At 21.1% G+C, this 17584-nt stretch overlaps 3 protein-coding genes across 3 annotated transcripts; 2 read left to right on the top strand and 1 right to left on the bottom strand.

Annotated features, from left to right (window-relative positions):
- Positions 1-6700: 6700 nt before the first annotated feature.
- On the bottom strand, positions 6701-8186 carry LOC128952643 (trypsin-1-like; the record flags this gene model as incomplete). The annotated part of the gene is made up of 3 exons (XM_054298069.1): positions 8063-8186; positions 7681-7950; positions 6701-7192 (listed from the first exon to the last, which is right to left on the bottom strand). Coding segments are annotated over exons 1-3 (816 nt in total), but the record flags the coding sequence as incomplete, so codon positions are not given.
- A 3082-nt stretch (positions 8187-11268) lies between these two features.
- Positions 11269-12067, top strand: LOC128952646 (tRNA 2'-phosphotransferase 1-like). The gene is made up of 2 exons (XM_054298073.1): positions 11269-11313; positions 11409-12067. The coding sequence occupies exons 1-2, from the start codon at positions 11292-11294 to the stop codon at positions 12065-12067; spliced, it is 681 nt and encodes a 226-aa protein (XP_054154048.1). The 5' UTR covers positions 11269-11291.
- A 2156-nt stretch (positions 12068-14223) lies between these two features.
- Positions 14224-17134, top strand: LOC128952642 (uncharacterized; the record flags this gene model as incomplete). The annotated part of the gene is made up of 3 exons (XM_054298067.1): positions 14224-14266; positions 14940-15967; positions 16565-17134. Coding segments are annotated over 3 exons (1641 nt in total), but the record flags the coding sequence as incomplete, so codon positions are not given.
- Positions 17135-17584: the final 450 nt, after the last annotated feature.

Consider the following 17584-nt stretch of genomic DNA (forward strand, 5'->3'; position numbering starts at 1 on the left):
AAAAAAGTTAAATTATTATGGCGTTCACTACTAATGTTATTTTGTTAGTTAATATTTTACTAACTATTCAACTATACCAAAATGTCCATGCTAACTATAGCGAGGAGGATATTAAAAATCTTGAAATAATATTTTGCGGTAAATAACAGTAAATTTTTTTTATTAATTACTAATTTGTTGTAAACTATAGACAAATATATATATTTTTTTGTTTTAATTTTACTTTTAAAATTATTATTTTATTCTAATTTATTAAATTAATTATATATATTTATTAAATTAATTTTATATATTTATAAAATAGTTATATATTTATAAAAACAAAATGTTTTTTAAGGCAAATGTAAAGACGATGGCGTACACAAGGATCTAATGAATTACACCGACTGTGCGGCCAAAGTGTATCCCGATTTGACCAAAAAAGTGTTGGCCATCAAAGATCAGTACAAAGATGACATCGATATGTGTGTCACAAAAATATTAGCCATTTTTGTGGAAACCCTACAAATAGGTAATCCTATGCTAAACAAAAAAGACGAAATCTGTTTTCATCAAAATGTCAAAAAAGAAGATTTGAAAAAATGTTATTAATTATTATTTTTTTATTTGTTTTTACTTTGTTTGAGATTTTATTATTAAAATTTTTAAATTTTTTATTTTAAAAATTATTTTATAGTTTATTTTTTAATAGTATCTTGTACTATTTTTTACATGTATCAGTGATTATGTACTAGTAATTATATTATTTTTTACATAATATATATATTTTTAATAAATTTATATAAAATATAAAATTATTTCTTATTTATTAATAATTTTGTTTAATTTTATTATTAATTATCTAAATAATTGAAATGAAAAATAGGTGTTAGTTTTTATAAAAATAATAATTTTTACATAAAATTAAATACTAAATGTTTATTAGATGAAAAATAATATTTATACAATTATTAAATTTTATTTATTTATCAAATCTTAGTACTGTATGTTAATTGTTTTTTTTAAATAATCTTGAAGTTATATTTAAAAATTTAATTATAATATAATTATAATACATAAATATTTTTTTTAATTAAAATAGTTCTTGAATTTTGATTAATAGCATACTAGTTATAGTGATTATCTATAAATAATAAAAATAAATATTAAAACTAAGTAAATAATACTTTTTTACCGAAAAAAAAATTAATTAATTTCAACAATTACTTCATATCCACGAAAGTTATTAATGATAAATAGTTTCCAACAATAAAATCCAATTTTTCTATTAGCTAATTGTTCAATAGTTACTAAAGTCTTAAATTTTAAAAATTAAAAAAATACTTTTATTAATATATTAATGGGTTATAATTTATTTATTTATTTTCATTCAATAATACCTTAATTTTTTTAACTAATGGTATATTTAAGTTTGTAGATAAATATGAATTTAATAGTTTAAAAGTGTTATTTGATTCACAATAGATGGCATTTGATATATAAATTATAAAATTTAATAATATAATAAAACATAATAAATATGATACAAATATTAGACGAATTATTAATAATTGTATTATTCCTAAAAACGATACAAACAATAGTATAGCTATTATTGAACTAATTGTTATCCATAGTATACCCAAATATTTACACCAATACATACAATTAGATTTATTAATTTCAATGTAAAGTAAATTAAATTTATGTAATAAATTGATTATTTTATTATTATTATTATTATTATTAGACTTCTTATTCTTTTTATTATTATTATTATTATTAATATTTTTAATTAAAATAAATTCTAATTGCTTATTAAATAATTTTAGTTTTGATTTCAAATAATATGTTACAATATAATAATAGGCAGCATGGTAAAATATAATATTATAAGCATAGTGTACCCATAGACCCCAAAATAATGCCGGTAATAGACCATGAAGTAAAATATTAACAATACCATTGAGTCCAATACTAATACATACCAATGAACTAACTATTGTCAATAAACTCACACAAATACCTGTAAACCTATTGATCCGATGACACCATTTGGACAGTTGTCTCAATGTAAGCACTGTATGTATGTGACGCACACCACACGCAGCCGGTGTTACACCACCGACACCGGCCAACATTTGCAGTACACGTAGATCTGGGACCTGATTGGCAGCCGAAAAATAGCTGCTAAAATTGATGAACACTGATCCCAGTGCCAGTATGCCGCCCATCCATACCAATAGACTAATTGTTTTGCCAGTGCCGAGAAAATAGTCTGAATCACCTAAATATACTCTTATGGTTAGCAAATCGCCTAAACTATTGGAAAATATTAATATATTTGTACGAATAAAATGTATTAATAGACAACTTAGTACAACAATTGGATGATATATTAAATATCTTTTATTATTATTATTATTATTATCGTTATTTTCATCACTATTATTGAAACAATTGATGGGTTTATATAGTGAAAGACCAATACAATAGAGATGACTATCGGCTCCCTTAACAACTAAATTGTTAGATAATACTCGTCTCGGATTAAAATTATTTTTCATTTTATTGGTGTTGTTGTTGTCATTAATTTATAAATTAAATATTTTTTTCCCAATATTATTAAAATTATTTAACTATATTTATTGAAGTTCAGTAGTTTTTTTTATATAAATAGTTTCTACTATTGATATCAAAATTATACAACAATTATACTAGTTTTTTTCTCATTATAAAATAGAAAAATCATTATTTTTAGTTAAATTATAATATTATTAATAATAAATAATAGTTTTATTTAGTATTATTATTAATATATTAATATTGTCAAAATAAAGTTTATATAAACTCTAAATATATCATAGAATTATTTATTTATTTATAGCTTCGATGATTAATGATATTTATTGATAATTAAAATTTTTTTTGCAGTTAATCATTTTTTATTGATGTAAAATATGACATATATATATATATATACTGTATAATTATATAAGTTATACAAATTTCAAAATATTATATTCATAATACTCAATATATGTAATTTTTTATATTAAATTAATAATTAATGGTTTATATTATAAACTTCATAATATTTGATAAATAATTTTTTAAATTTTGCAAATTGTTTGACATTTCGTTAAAATTGTTGTTATTATTATTATTATTATTATGAAAAAAATAAATATTTTATAATATAAACTATTATATTCAATGTTTCACTTTCAACATTTTCATAATAAATAACTATTTTTTGTTTATTTTAATTAATTATTAATAAAAAATATGTGTGATTATTTATAAGCATCTATAATATATGCTAAATTATTATAAATAACAAATAACTAAAATATAAATACTTTTATAAATATTACGTTACAGTATTTAAAAGTTATATTTAAAAATAATATTTTATCAAAAATTATTAATAAAATCAATGAAAGTTAAAATACTGTAGTAATATATTGTACTGTATTTATGAATATTAATATATATTATACTTATTTATTATGTAAATTACTTATTTATTTAGATCATGATAATAAAGTTATTAAGTTAATTTATTTATATTTATTGAAATTGTATTATATTATAAATAAATAATTTATAAGATAAAATAAAAAAACAGAGATAAAATATTATATTATTTGAATTAAATAATAATTTAAATATCAAATAAAATTGCTATATTATTCAATGTTTATAATAAAAAATTTTTGAATTAAAATAGATCTTGAATTTTAAAATAATAGTATAATAATTATATATATTATCTATAAATAATTCGTATATTTTTAAATATTATATTAACAAACAAATCCTAATCTATACTATATATCAGATTCTTTAAGGGTTTAATATCTTTAAAACTATAATTAAAAAATAATATAAAATTTCCTAAAAATAAAGATAGTCTCCATAAAAAATTTTATTAAAATTAATTATAGTTTTAATTGTCTTAATAGCTAATTTTATAAAATACTTTTTTATTTTTATAATTATTTTTACTATTATAATTATTGTATTTATATTATTTTTACAAAATAAAATAAATTTAAATAATAAAAAAAATTATAAAACCTAACAAGTAATATATTTTTGTATTTATATTATTTGTAAATTACAAATTGTAATTAATAAACATAATAATAATTAAAAATATAAATATTTCGTTAATTTTTTAAAATAATAAATTTATTAAATATTATCTTATGCAAACTTTGTCTATATTAGCTAAATGTTTATTTTTTGTAAAACAAAATTTACATAAAAATTTAAATAACTTAATAGCTTAGTTATAGTTTAATTATGTTTACCTTGAAAATACAAATTTGTTGATTATATTATATAAAAAAAATAAAACATATGATTTGAAAAAAATTATTAAACACAATACACTATAACAAAAATCATTTAAATATTTATTCAATAAATTTTAATTTATTTTATTTGAAATATAATTAGTCAAAAAAACGTCAAACTGTCATCAAATCAGATCATTAGTTAATTTAATATTTAAAATACTATTATTTTAAATTGACAAATGATAATTTATTTTTAACTAATATAAAACTATATATTTGTATTTTTTTTTTAAAATCTTAAATATATAATATTTAACAATAAAATGATATATTAAAATTATGATGATGATACAATATAATAAATCCTATTATACAATTTTTTAAACTAAATTTTTTACTAAAATTGAATTTTATCAACAACAAAAAAAACAATATTTATTTTTATTATTATTATTTATATGTAATGATAATAATGATATGTTTTTGTTGTTGTAGTTTTAATAACATGTCAATATGCCATTAATCGCTCTAATGGACATTATTTTTTCAAATTTACTAAATTACATATTTTTTTATTATTTATATAAAAAGTAAATATAATAAAATGTCATTAAATATAATGACAAATTGTTTCAAAAAAAAATATATTTAGCCTTTTGTAACATTATAATTAACTTATTTATCATTAAGATTTTATTTATTATTTTTTTCAAATAGTATAAATAAGACACGAAAAAATAAACTATTTTAAAAAATTAAAGTATTACTTGATTTTTTTAATAGTTTGAAAATTTTTTGGTTAAATATAATTAACAAACAAAAAATTAAGTTAAAATTATTATGGCTTTCAATACTAATGTTATTTTGTTAGTTAATATTTTACTAGCTGTTTTACTATATCAAAATGTCCATGCTAACTATAGTGAGGAGGATATTAAAAATATGAAAATGATTTTCTGCGGTAAGTATTAGTAATAATTTTTTTCAATTATATTTTTTTTATAGTTAATTATAAATAAATATTTAAAAAAAATATTATTATTATATATATATAGGCGAATGTAAGGACGAAGCCGTACGCAATGATCTAATGAATTACGGCAAATGTGCGGCCAAATTGTTTCCCGATCTGACCAAACAAGTGATGGCCATTAGGGTTCAGTACAAAGACGACATCGAAACGTGTTTTACAAAAATGATGGCCACCTTCGAGGACGTCCAAAAAGATAACGCAGATTTGACTAAAAAAGCCGAAGACTGTTTCCATCAAAATGTTAAAGTAGACGATTTGAAAAATTGTCATTGATCAAAAATTATTGTTTTGATTTTTTTTTTTAAAATTAAAATTATCAATTAATTTTTTTTATAATTATTTTTTCTATTATCTTTAAAAAAAATATTTTAGTAAATTTGTTTTTTATAAATATATATACAGAATATTTTTTTAACTATTTAGTTTGTTTTTAATTTATAATTATATTAGCTATAAATTTTTTTTTTATAAATAAGTTTAAACTTAAAATTATGGTTTTAAGTTACTACTAAAATGATTTATTATTTTTTTTTAAATACTATATCTAAATAATATTTCATCATGATTATAAAAAAATTTGAAATAAAAAAATGTTCAAATAAATAAATTTTATTTATTAGTAAAATAATACTAATATTTTAATTATTTAATAATAAAAATTAGTTACTAATAACTAATGATAATAATATATGTATTAATTGTATTTTAGTTTGCAATTAAAAAACTATAATAATTTGATTAATTAATTTTTTAATTTCAATCAATTGGTTTACTATATTAATCAACAAAAACACTGATTATTTATTTAGCAAAATAGCTTTGTTATTGCAAAATTATTATTATTATTCTTAATTAATTGTTAACTATATTACTAAATAACAATTTAATAGAATATAACTAATTTCATACTTAACTAAATTAAAATTTAATATTAAATTAGTTTTTACATTTTCATTGAGCTTCAAAACTGACAGATTATATATTTTTTTATTGTTATACTACGGATAATAAAAATTAAAAATAATGTTTAAAAACTGTAAGTTAGTAATTAAATAAGTAATTAAATAATATATATAACTATAAAATAATATAAATAGATTTGTTGTGCAAACTATATATTTACTCAACTTATAGTATTATAAATATATTTTAATAATATATTTATATTTATTATAACTTATATGTAATAATAATAATAATTAAAATAGTTTTCTTGAATTTAATTTGATAACATTCATTGGATTATTAATAATAATTAATAACTTATTATTAAGAAAAAATCTTTTTTGATTAAACAAAATCAATATTATTATAATTATTATTATATATTTTTTGCATAATATTATTATACTTAATAATTTTAAATATATTTGTTTGTCTTATTATTATTATTATTATGATTGTCGACAACACTGGTAATCCATTTGGCAAAATAGCTGACATTTGTATAGACACTGGGCGTACCATAAGTAGCGCACCGTTTGCCAAAGCTAACCACCCCGGTCAGATAGTATTGTTCACTATTCAGATCGTACTGTATCAATGGTCCGCCTGAATCACCCTTACAGGCATCACGTTTTTCATCCATTTCCAAACTGGCTACCGGTGCACTGGCACATACAATACGATCAGTTCCCCGGTTGTCATTGTTGTTGTCGACATATTTTTTACCGAAAACATGTCTACAATACCAATCGTCGACAATATGTAGTTCGGCGTCCATTAGTTCGTCGGCAAACTCACCGGTTGGCGATGTCTTACCCCAACCGGCAATGTATGCGATCTCATTGTTGTCCAGTTTGCTTATTTCAAACTCATGGCGATCGCCAGGCATGGACATTGGTATGGGCTCTATTTGTGCTTGAAAATCTACCTGTTCAATATTTATTTATTATTTTTTTAAAAATTTGAAATATATATAAATTATATTTAGTAATTTAATTAGTAATAATATTAATTTATTATTTTTATGCAAAAATAATTACTTAAAAATATAATTCTTAATTTAACTACAGTATTTATTTTTTTCAAATAGTTAAATAATAAAATGTTTAATTTAAAAAAATAATATTATTAAACTGTAAATGTATTAGCTTTTTATATAAATAAGTTTATTATTGAGTGAATATTACTAATTATAGATGAATAATAAATAAACATAATTTATTTTTTAAAAGTAATATTTAATATTTAATAAAACATTAGAAACTAATTAATAAAATAATAATTTTAGATTAATAAATATTTTTTTAAAAATCTTAACAGATTTAAATTTAAATTTAATACTTAAATATAACTATAATTTCAACAATTAATTTAATATTAAAAATATTCAATTAATATATAAATAAAATACATTACATTTTTGTTGAGATGCAAAACTGCCAGATCATTGGCATAGGTTTTATTATTATAGTCGGGATAGATAACAATTTTGTTGACTTTACAATCGTAACCTTTGACCCGTAAATCATACTGTCCCAGTCGTACTACTATATCACTGTTATTCATTTGGATACCGGTGCTGGCATTGACAACACAATGGGCTGCCGTCAGTACATGACTGTCCGATATTAGTGAACCGCCACACGAGTGATAAAATTGATTATTATCTTTTGTTAATAATGCTGCCTATTTTTATATATGTTTTAATTTTTTTTTAAATATATATATATTTAAAATTAGTATTATTAAAAGTTATTCAAGTTTTTAAAAAAAAAAATAAACTAATAAATTTATTTACCATAAATCTCCATTTGTTTGACATAGTTAACATACCGTGAGCTACCAGTCCCATAACAGCATTTTTTTGTCCATCATTTTTATTGATGTTATTGTAGTTTAGTTGATAATCAAATAGATTTTCATTTAATGTTATAATAAATAATATAAAATACAAAAAGATTGTATTAAACATTTTGTTGATATTTATTATTTAGATCATATATATTTGTTGGCTAAATATAAAAACTGTGTTGAAAGTTGAAATATAAAATATGAACCTCAAATAATTCAAATAAAATACAAACAATTGTTTAACACATAAGTTAAGAATAACGTAATTAAACACTTTATTAATTAAACATCAAAACAATATTAAATAATATAGATTATTTGTTATAACTGAGATTATTATTATTGTATTAATTTTATCATTATTATTGATATTATTATTGATATTATTATTATTGATATTATTATTATCATTATTATTATCATTATATATATATAGTCAATTTAATTTAATAAAAAATACATTGCCAACAAATTGTGTAATATAATGGAAAACAAGTTTGCGAAAAAAAAGTTTTAAAACATAGAAAAAAGTTTAACTTTAATGAAAGTTAACTTATATAATAAATTAAATATAATTTTGTTTCAAATAATTATAAAATTTATATTGAAAATTGTTTTTAGTATGGATTTCTAAAAAAAATATATGAATTACTTATTATAAATTAATGTTCATTAGTAGTGTCTCATATATTTACTAATTTTTTTACTAATATTAAATTTCACAAATGATAACATTTTTAATTATTATTATTATTTAATAAATTAGTACTTTATGTAATTAATGTTATGTACTCAGTCTTTTTTTTATAAATAATAAATTATTTTTATATATAATAATATATTTTTTTTGCCCTAAAGTAATGTTGTTTGAGTTCAATGTCAAAGAAAAATTTCTAACATTTTTTGTGTATAAAATATTTTACTGAATGTTAATATCTACTAAAATTTTGTGTCTAAAAATAGTGTAATAATAATAATAATAATTTTTTTTGATTGTAATTAAATACTTTGTTAATTACAGTGAAAGTATGTTTTATTTAAATATTAATTTATTGTCTGCAAAATTAGAAATTACTGTTAAAATTGTTTTGATTTCATTTTAATAACAATTTTTTTAAAGATTATTTTTTTTAATTGAATAAAGTATTGAATAATGTTAATAGTTGTTAATGTTAACATTGATAAATTTTGATATTATTGTTCAATTGAGTAAAAATAGTTATTACGAAATCTAAAAACTATTTTTATTGCTATTTTTATAACAAGTTTATTATATTTAAAACGATTAGTATTTTATTTAAAATAGATGTTTACTAATAATAGTGTAATATTAATATTGTATATATATATAGTATATAAGTTAGATAAAAATTTAAAAATTAAAAATTAATTATACATATAATAGTTTAGTTGTATTAAATATTTATCTAAATTTTCTATATAATGTGACAAAATTATTCATTATAATAAATATTATAGTATGAAAAAACTGTAATATTTATATATATCGTAATAATTATATTGAATAATAATTAATTATAATAATTATAGCTATCTTTAATGAAAAAGTTTTATTATTATTATTTTATCATGATAAATCATAAACCAAATTTTTATAAAAATAAATTTTTAAAAAATATTATATTTATAAATTTTTTTTTAAAAAAAAGTTGTCAATTAATTCACAATATGTTATAGTAATTTATAATTATTGAAAAAAAAAACATTTCTAAATATTATTTTGTAATTTATATTACTTTTCAGAGGTATAACATAAATACAGTAATATATTGTTAATACCAATAATATAATTATCTAACACTTAACCATTGGTATACAACTACCGGTGCTCTCGTGGCGAACCAATGGTTCTCTACAAAAACAACCGGTTACACAATTTTTCGGACATGGTCGTACCAGTTGATTACGGTGCTCACATGTCACTGGACAGGGAGTACCACACTCTTGCCAGATCTCATTTTCGGGACAGTTATTGTCTATTTTTTTTAAATATATATATATATATTTATAACAGAGAATTAATATAAAAATACTATTTAAATATTAGATAATTTATTTATTAATTATTGAAAATTTTGTATATTATTTTAGTGAAAAAATAATAATAATATATTACCTTGACAATTGTACATTAAAATAGTCATTGACAAAACAAGTATTAAGTAAAACAAAAATTTCATTGTTATAATTTGTTAATTAAAAAACTGTATTAATTAAAATAATATTAATATTAATTTAATTTATAAAAAAAAAATATGTTTAATATAAATATCTAATTATACTACCTTATAATAAGCAACAACAAAAATATTATAATAATGCAGTAATAGATCTGTAATATTTAGTTATATGATTTTTAAACATTATAATTACGTAAAGTTTTTTATTATGATTTATTACATATAATCTACAGATAAGTTATGTTAAAGATATTATTAACAATATATATATATATTTTTATAAATTAATTTACAAATTCTAGTATTCACAAACATTTTACTATATTTATAAAAAAAAATATTATTTAAATACTTTTCAATATAATTATTTTTGTTAAAATTAAAATCTAAAAATAGTGATATAAATATAAATATTTTTGTTTTATATTTAGTATTATTATTATTATAATATTTTTTGAACAAAACTTATCTAGATTACATGTAATAAATGTAATAAAATAATATAATAATAAAATAATATAATAAAAACTTTACTTTACGTAATTATAACGTGTAAAAAAATTATTAACTAAATAAATAACATAAAAATTTTGTTAAAATTTATAAGTTTGGAAAAAATATTAGATAATAAAATATCTATTTCAAAAAAATTACAGTTTACTAAACGTACTTTTTTGTTTATTTCATGTTTATTATTAATACAATAAATTTATTACAGTATTTCAATGCATTACATTAGATATATTTTTTTATTAACTATTTATTTATATATAAATATTTATCAAACACAATAAAATTTATAATTATAAAAAAATAATTGTTAATTTGTGATGCATCAAATAGTCATTAATTATATTATAATATAATTTTTTTGCTTGAAAAATATTTTACTACTAATTACAGTATTTTTATAATTAATAATTGTTTTATTTTTTTAAATTAAAAAACCAATTGAAAAAAACTAACATCAATTTAATGGCATCAAACATTGCACCAGGTAAAAAACTAAACTAACTTATCATTGTATGTAAAAAATTACAAAAATTTTAATTAATTATTTATTAATTTATTTTAAAAAATTTAAATTTAAAGCCCAACTCCCAACTATCCGGAGACAATCGGTACGTATATCATGGATATTGAGACACGGAAAACAATTTAGTCAACATATCGACAGTCAAGGGTTTATGTTAGTCGATAAACTACTAGAACTGATACCCAAGTTGACGCTCAGGGATGTCCAGGATATAGTCAGGGATGATAGAAAAGGTCGCTATGAAATGCGTCAACAACAAAATGATGGGACCCTTGGTGACGGTGACGGTGATAGACCAGTCAAATGGCTAATTAGGGCTAACCAGGGTCATAGTCTACAACATATCCAAATTGACAATCAATTGATTACGAATACCGGTGACTATCCGCTAGTAATACACGGAACCTATTGCCAGAATATACAGTCTATACTGGATAATGGTCTGAATAGGTGTAACCGTCAGCACATACATATGGCACAGGGATTTGACGCCCGTAGCGGATCGCGTTACGATTGTACAGCTTTTATCATTATCGATATGCAGCGTGCAATTGAGCATGGTCAACTTAAATTTTATGTATCAAGTAATGGTGTTATTTTATCGGAGGGCGACACCCAAAGGGGTGGTATAATTGATAAACAATATTTCAAAGATATTTTGGATGTTCAGCGCAAAAGTATTGTTTCAAGATTTAAAAATTTTAGTCCACAATAATATCACATACAAATGATATTTTTTATATAAAAAAATATATTATTTATTGAAATTTTTAATTAAATAAAAATATGTGATATTAATAATTGTTTTTGATTTTTAATCAGTAAAAAAATTGTTTCTAAATATTAAAATCAATTTTTGTAATTTTATTTATTATCTAAATTTTATGATCTATAATTTATGAATTTATTAAAATTATGATTTATAAAAATTAATAAAATTTAATTCTATTCAATTAACAATTTATATTTGATAATTAAAATAAAAATACGGTATATATATAAAATATATAGTTAAAGATAATAGTTATAGTATATTAAATTATATTTGTATATCATATAGTAAAATTTTTAAATACTAAATGAAACAAAAAATTATTATTTTACGTAATTTATGTAATAAAAATTATTATTTCCTTGCAACAATAATATGTTACTTTCTCACCCATACTCTCACTCACTCACACATCTCTCTCTCTCTCTCTCACACACACACACACACACACACACACACACACACACACACTCACACACACACACTCACTCACACAGACTCACTCACTCACACATACATACACACACACACACACACACACACACACACACACACACACACACACACACACACACACACACACTCACTCACTTACACACTCACTCACTCACTCACTCACTCACTCACTCACTCACACACACACTCACTCACTCATTCATATACTTTCTTAAACACTCTCATACTGTATGAGTAACAAATAAAATTTGGGTAGTGTCTTTAGTTTACAGTTGCCAATAGCAACCAGAAATCAAAAATAGTTAAGTGCAAATTATAACTAGTGCACTTGTTATTATTAAACTTGTACAACTACATTTTTTACATACTACATCTATATGCAACAATTTATATGAGTGAGGGGTAGAGTGTATGTATGTGTGTGTGTATGTGGGGGAGGAAATGACTACATGAGTAGCAAAGAAAAAGGGGATCAAAAAGTTTTGTTTGTTTTTTTTGTTTAGATTTTATTTTTCTGGTGTATAACCGATAGTGCTATCGACTAATATATTGTAATAATAATAATAATAATAATTTAGAAAAATATTTTAACTGACGTTCAAATGTAATAATACTAATAATAAATAGATATATAATATAATAATATTAATAATAGTAATAATAATAACAATAATATCATTTTAAGATTCCCAGAAATATACATGTATGATTTTTATATATAATTATTTTATATATATATATATACTTAAACTAATAAATTATTTACAAAATTTATAATATACTAAGTTTTTTACTAATATACTAATACTATACTAATATAGTATTTATAATATATATAAGTATTATTATAATAGTGCAATATAATGATGATGCTTGTACAGTTTGTTTATTTATTTATTTAACAATATAATATATATATATATATGATATTTTCGTATAAATTTATTTATTATTTATAGAGTATTACATAAAATTTTTGTTTGTCTAATCCTATGTTTTTTTTTATAAAAAAATATATTTTAAATGTAAAATATTTCTATATTTAAAACAACAATCATTGATTGCATTAGAAAAATTAGTTTGAATTTATTTTTTATTTTTTAAAAACAAAACAAACAAAATTAGTGCTAAACTTATTTTAAACTTTTTTTCCCTGAAAAATAATTACTGCATATATAATCATATAATAATATAAATATATAAATAAAGTTTAACTACTTGTTTAACATATAGATAATAATTTTGTTTGTGTGATAAAAGTGTGTTCAATGGTTTCATCAAATAATCATTTTTTTAAAAAAATGTCTTAAATATCTTATCTATTTATTTATTGATTGATTGATAATAACATCAACAAAAAAAATCAATTAATTGTTATTTAATATATATATATATATATAACAATAAGTGTTGTTTGAATGGCAACAACAATCAGTGCTAATACTAATAGTAGTAGTATTGGTGTTGTTATTAACAACAATAGTAATAATACTACAAATAATGGCAACAATTATAATGTGAATAATAATAATAATAATAATTTTAACAATAATAGTAATAATAATAATGAAGTTTTATTGTTAAACAATTCATTAACTACATCAACATTAAATCATATGAATAATAATAATAGTAATAATACTAATGATAATAATAATACAAATAGTAGGGATATCCATAAAGCAGGTATGTATGTGTGTGTATGTGTTGGGGGATATCAATAATAATTAATATTCCTCCCCCTCACACACAAAAAATCATATAATTATTGTTTATTGATTTACCCGTAATTATTATTATTATTATTATTATTATGTATGTTGAAAATAATTATATAATAATAAATATATATTGTATATCAATATCCACGCAATCTATGTTTATTTAGTTTTATTTAGTTTTATATCATATATTGAATTAAATAATATTAATAATACATTAATGTATATTATAGTAGAGAGTAATAATAATAATAATAATAATAATAATAAAACTGTAATTATATATTTATTTATTTTTAATATCTAATAAATTTTTTTTTACAAATTCAATTAATAGTTTTTAGAAACATTTAATATTTACATACATGTAATCAATATCATTTTAATAATAATAATAATAATAATTATTCATTTATATATTTTTCAAAAAAAGTAAATTTTTTAGTTACATTTTTTTTTAAGAAAATATAATTTTATTTACATACTAAATTTTTTTATTGAATAATTAAACCTAAAAATAAAGTTTATATTATTTTTTTCTAAAAAAAAGTTAAAATAAAATCAACAATTATTGAAATTTTTATTAATTTATTGTTTCAAAAATATTTTACTATATATATATATATCCCAATTAATAGGTTGGCTTCAGTATCTGCCGTATGCCGACCGGCCGTCCACATCAGCTACCGGTTCATCAGTTGCCGCCGTCGCCAACAATGAACACCGATTTTGGGTAGTTTTCTCAGTGGTTAACGAAAGCCAGCCGTATCTTGAATTCTATCAAAAACGTCAACCCCTGCCCCACCTGACCAGTCAACTATCGACACCGGTATCCAAGCATTCGCTGTCCCGATGCCAACACATTGCACCGGCTATTGTATTATCATCGGACAACAAACTGTTCAACGAGTTTGCCGTAACATTGGACCGACAGATACTACGATTGGTGGCCGACTCCGAGCACTCGATGTACGACTGGATTGACTGTTTGAAACTCAGGCTCCGGCAGCTTAATGTACTGCCAGCTCAGGATAATCTTTATATGCGTGAACCGCAACCACTGCCGCGGACAGCTTCAATTCGCCGTCGGCTACAGCACTGCCGGCCACTGCCGCCTATACCTATGCCCAGTGGTAGCGCTGTTTCAGGCACTAGTAGCGGACCAAATACACCGACATCTTTGACAGGAAGTCCTACTATACACCCGAACACACCTACCACTCCTGTAGCCGCTGGCAATTTGAGAGCCGCCTTAATCAACGAACCTCTAACACCGATAGCTTCAACATCTACTGCCGTATTGACAGCCGCATCACCGGCACATCCCAGAGCCGAATCACCCAAAGAAATATACGAAACAATTTTCAATACCAGAAGTCAACCACCACTGCCTCAGAGGACAATACAACGGCAACAAAGCACTAGCAGTAGTACTGGCGCTACTACTACTACATTGGCCGCATTGATTAATACTAACGGTGCTAATAATAATAATAGTAATACATTAGAGACACCGCTCAACAGCAGTGCACCGGTAGATGAGGGTCCGCCACCCTATGAATCGGTGTCGACAACAGATTTATCGCAAACACCGGTATCACTGCGCGAGTCACAGGTATTGCGATTACGCAAAGAGATTGCACATCAATCAGGTGTTAGACTTATGGTTTGTATTGATTTAATTCATATTAAATATTAAACTATAATTTTAATCAAAATCGGTAAAAATTAGTAAAATATTATTTTATTTAATTTGATTGATAATATGTTGTTGACCTAATTAATAATAAGCTATTATCTATTAAACTATTTATTATTTTAATTTTATAATTACAGTATTTTAGACACTTATTTATAAAACAAAATAGCAATTAATTTTAGTTAATATATAATTAATATAAAATGATTTAATATTTTTAATTAAGAAATAAATTACGGTATTCACAAAAATTTAGAAAAATATTTTTTTTTATTATTTGTATAACACATTTGAATAGCAATATAGTATTAAAATAATTAATAACTTTAAAGATTTTTTTATATAAAAAAGATATAAATATTTATCATAAAAATGGAATTATTAATTAAAATGATTAATAATTATATTTACGGTATATATATATATATATAATTATAATACAATTTTTAAAAAAAGTATTATAAATATTATATACTAGAAAAAAACTGCAATATTTTTATTCAAAATAAAATTGTTTATTAATTAAAAATGTTTTTTTTTTGTAATATTATTTTTTACATACAGGTGCGCAAAAAAGACTGTTACCATTCGATAGCATTGTTAGACATGTCGGACGCTTCGGTATGGATCGGCGGTTGGCGTCAAAAAGAGGTCCCAGTTTTGCACAATACGTTTCACGTCGGCGACCAATTGTTGTCCATTAATGGCGATTCGGTATCCAGTGCTGCACAGGCCTACAAACTTATCAAACAAAATACACTATTATTGGAAATTATTGTACGCCGAGTGCCGTACGGCCGGGTATTCTGTATTAAACGTCAACGCGAAGGCCAGGACTTGGGTTTGGTTCGCGAAGGAAATACCGGTGAAATTGTCGGTGTCGTTGGCGGCGGTCTGGCCGATAGGGCCGGTCTGAATGCACGGGCCGTCTATTTGGACGACGAGTGTAACTGGTGTTTGACTGAAGTCAACAATCGGGCGCTCAGTATGTTCTATAAGGGATCGGAAATTCACGACCGATTGTCGGCCGTCGGCAAAGAAATTAGTATTTTAGTTCAACCCGTGATGTTTGTACACAAACTGAGAAAATTGTTAAAACAATTTAAAAATTATAAAGAATATATTGTACAGTAAATTATGTTTTTAGTTAAATTAATTTTTGTGATTGTTTTCTAGTTTTTTTTAAAAATTTAAAATTGTAATTTATTTTTTAAATATTTTTTTTCAATATTATATAATGAAAATCATTTGTATACGTATTTTATTTAATATATATATATAATAAAATCATTAAAAAAATGTTTTATTAAATCATAAATATAATTATTTTGTTAGAAAATTTTGATTTTTTAAATATATAAATTAAAACTATATATATATATAAATATATTTAATATTTCTGAAAATCATAAGTAATTAAAATAAAACAAATAATTTTTATTTAATGATTGCCGAAAATACTTTTGATTTTTATTAGTATTTTTCTGTTTTTATGATTCAAATTAAAATACAGCATAAAATATAAACCAATTTTTTTATCAACAAATAAACGATTATATAGTCATTAAAATAGGTAATAAATAT

Source organism: Oppia nitens, unplaced genomic scaffold (genome assembly GCF_028296485.1).
Source record: "Oppia nitens isolate AA-2021 unplaced genomic scaffold, nextdenovo-longstitch-racon4-pilon3 scaffold1_pilon_pilon_pilon, whole genome shotgun sequence".
Classification (NCBI taxonomy): domain Eukaryota; kingdom Metazoa; phylum Arthropoda; class Arachnida; order Sarcoptiformes; family Oppiidae; genus Oppia; species Oppia nitens.

Bases quoted from the DNA above. Each gene is read 5' to 3' on its own strand.
- LOC128952646 (XM_054298073.1), top strand. From the start codon at position 11,292: ATGGCATCAAACATTGCACCAG. The intron at 11,314-11,408 runs GTAAAAAACTAA...TTAAATTTAAAG, and splicing joins GGCATCAAACATTGCACCAG to CCCAACTCCCAACTATCCGG.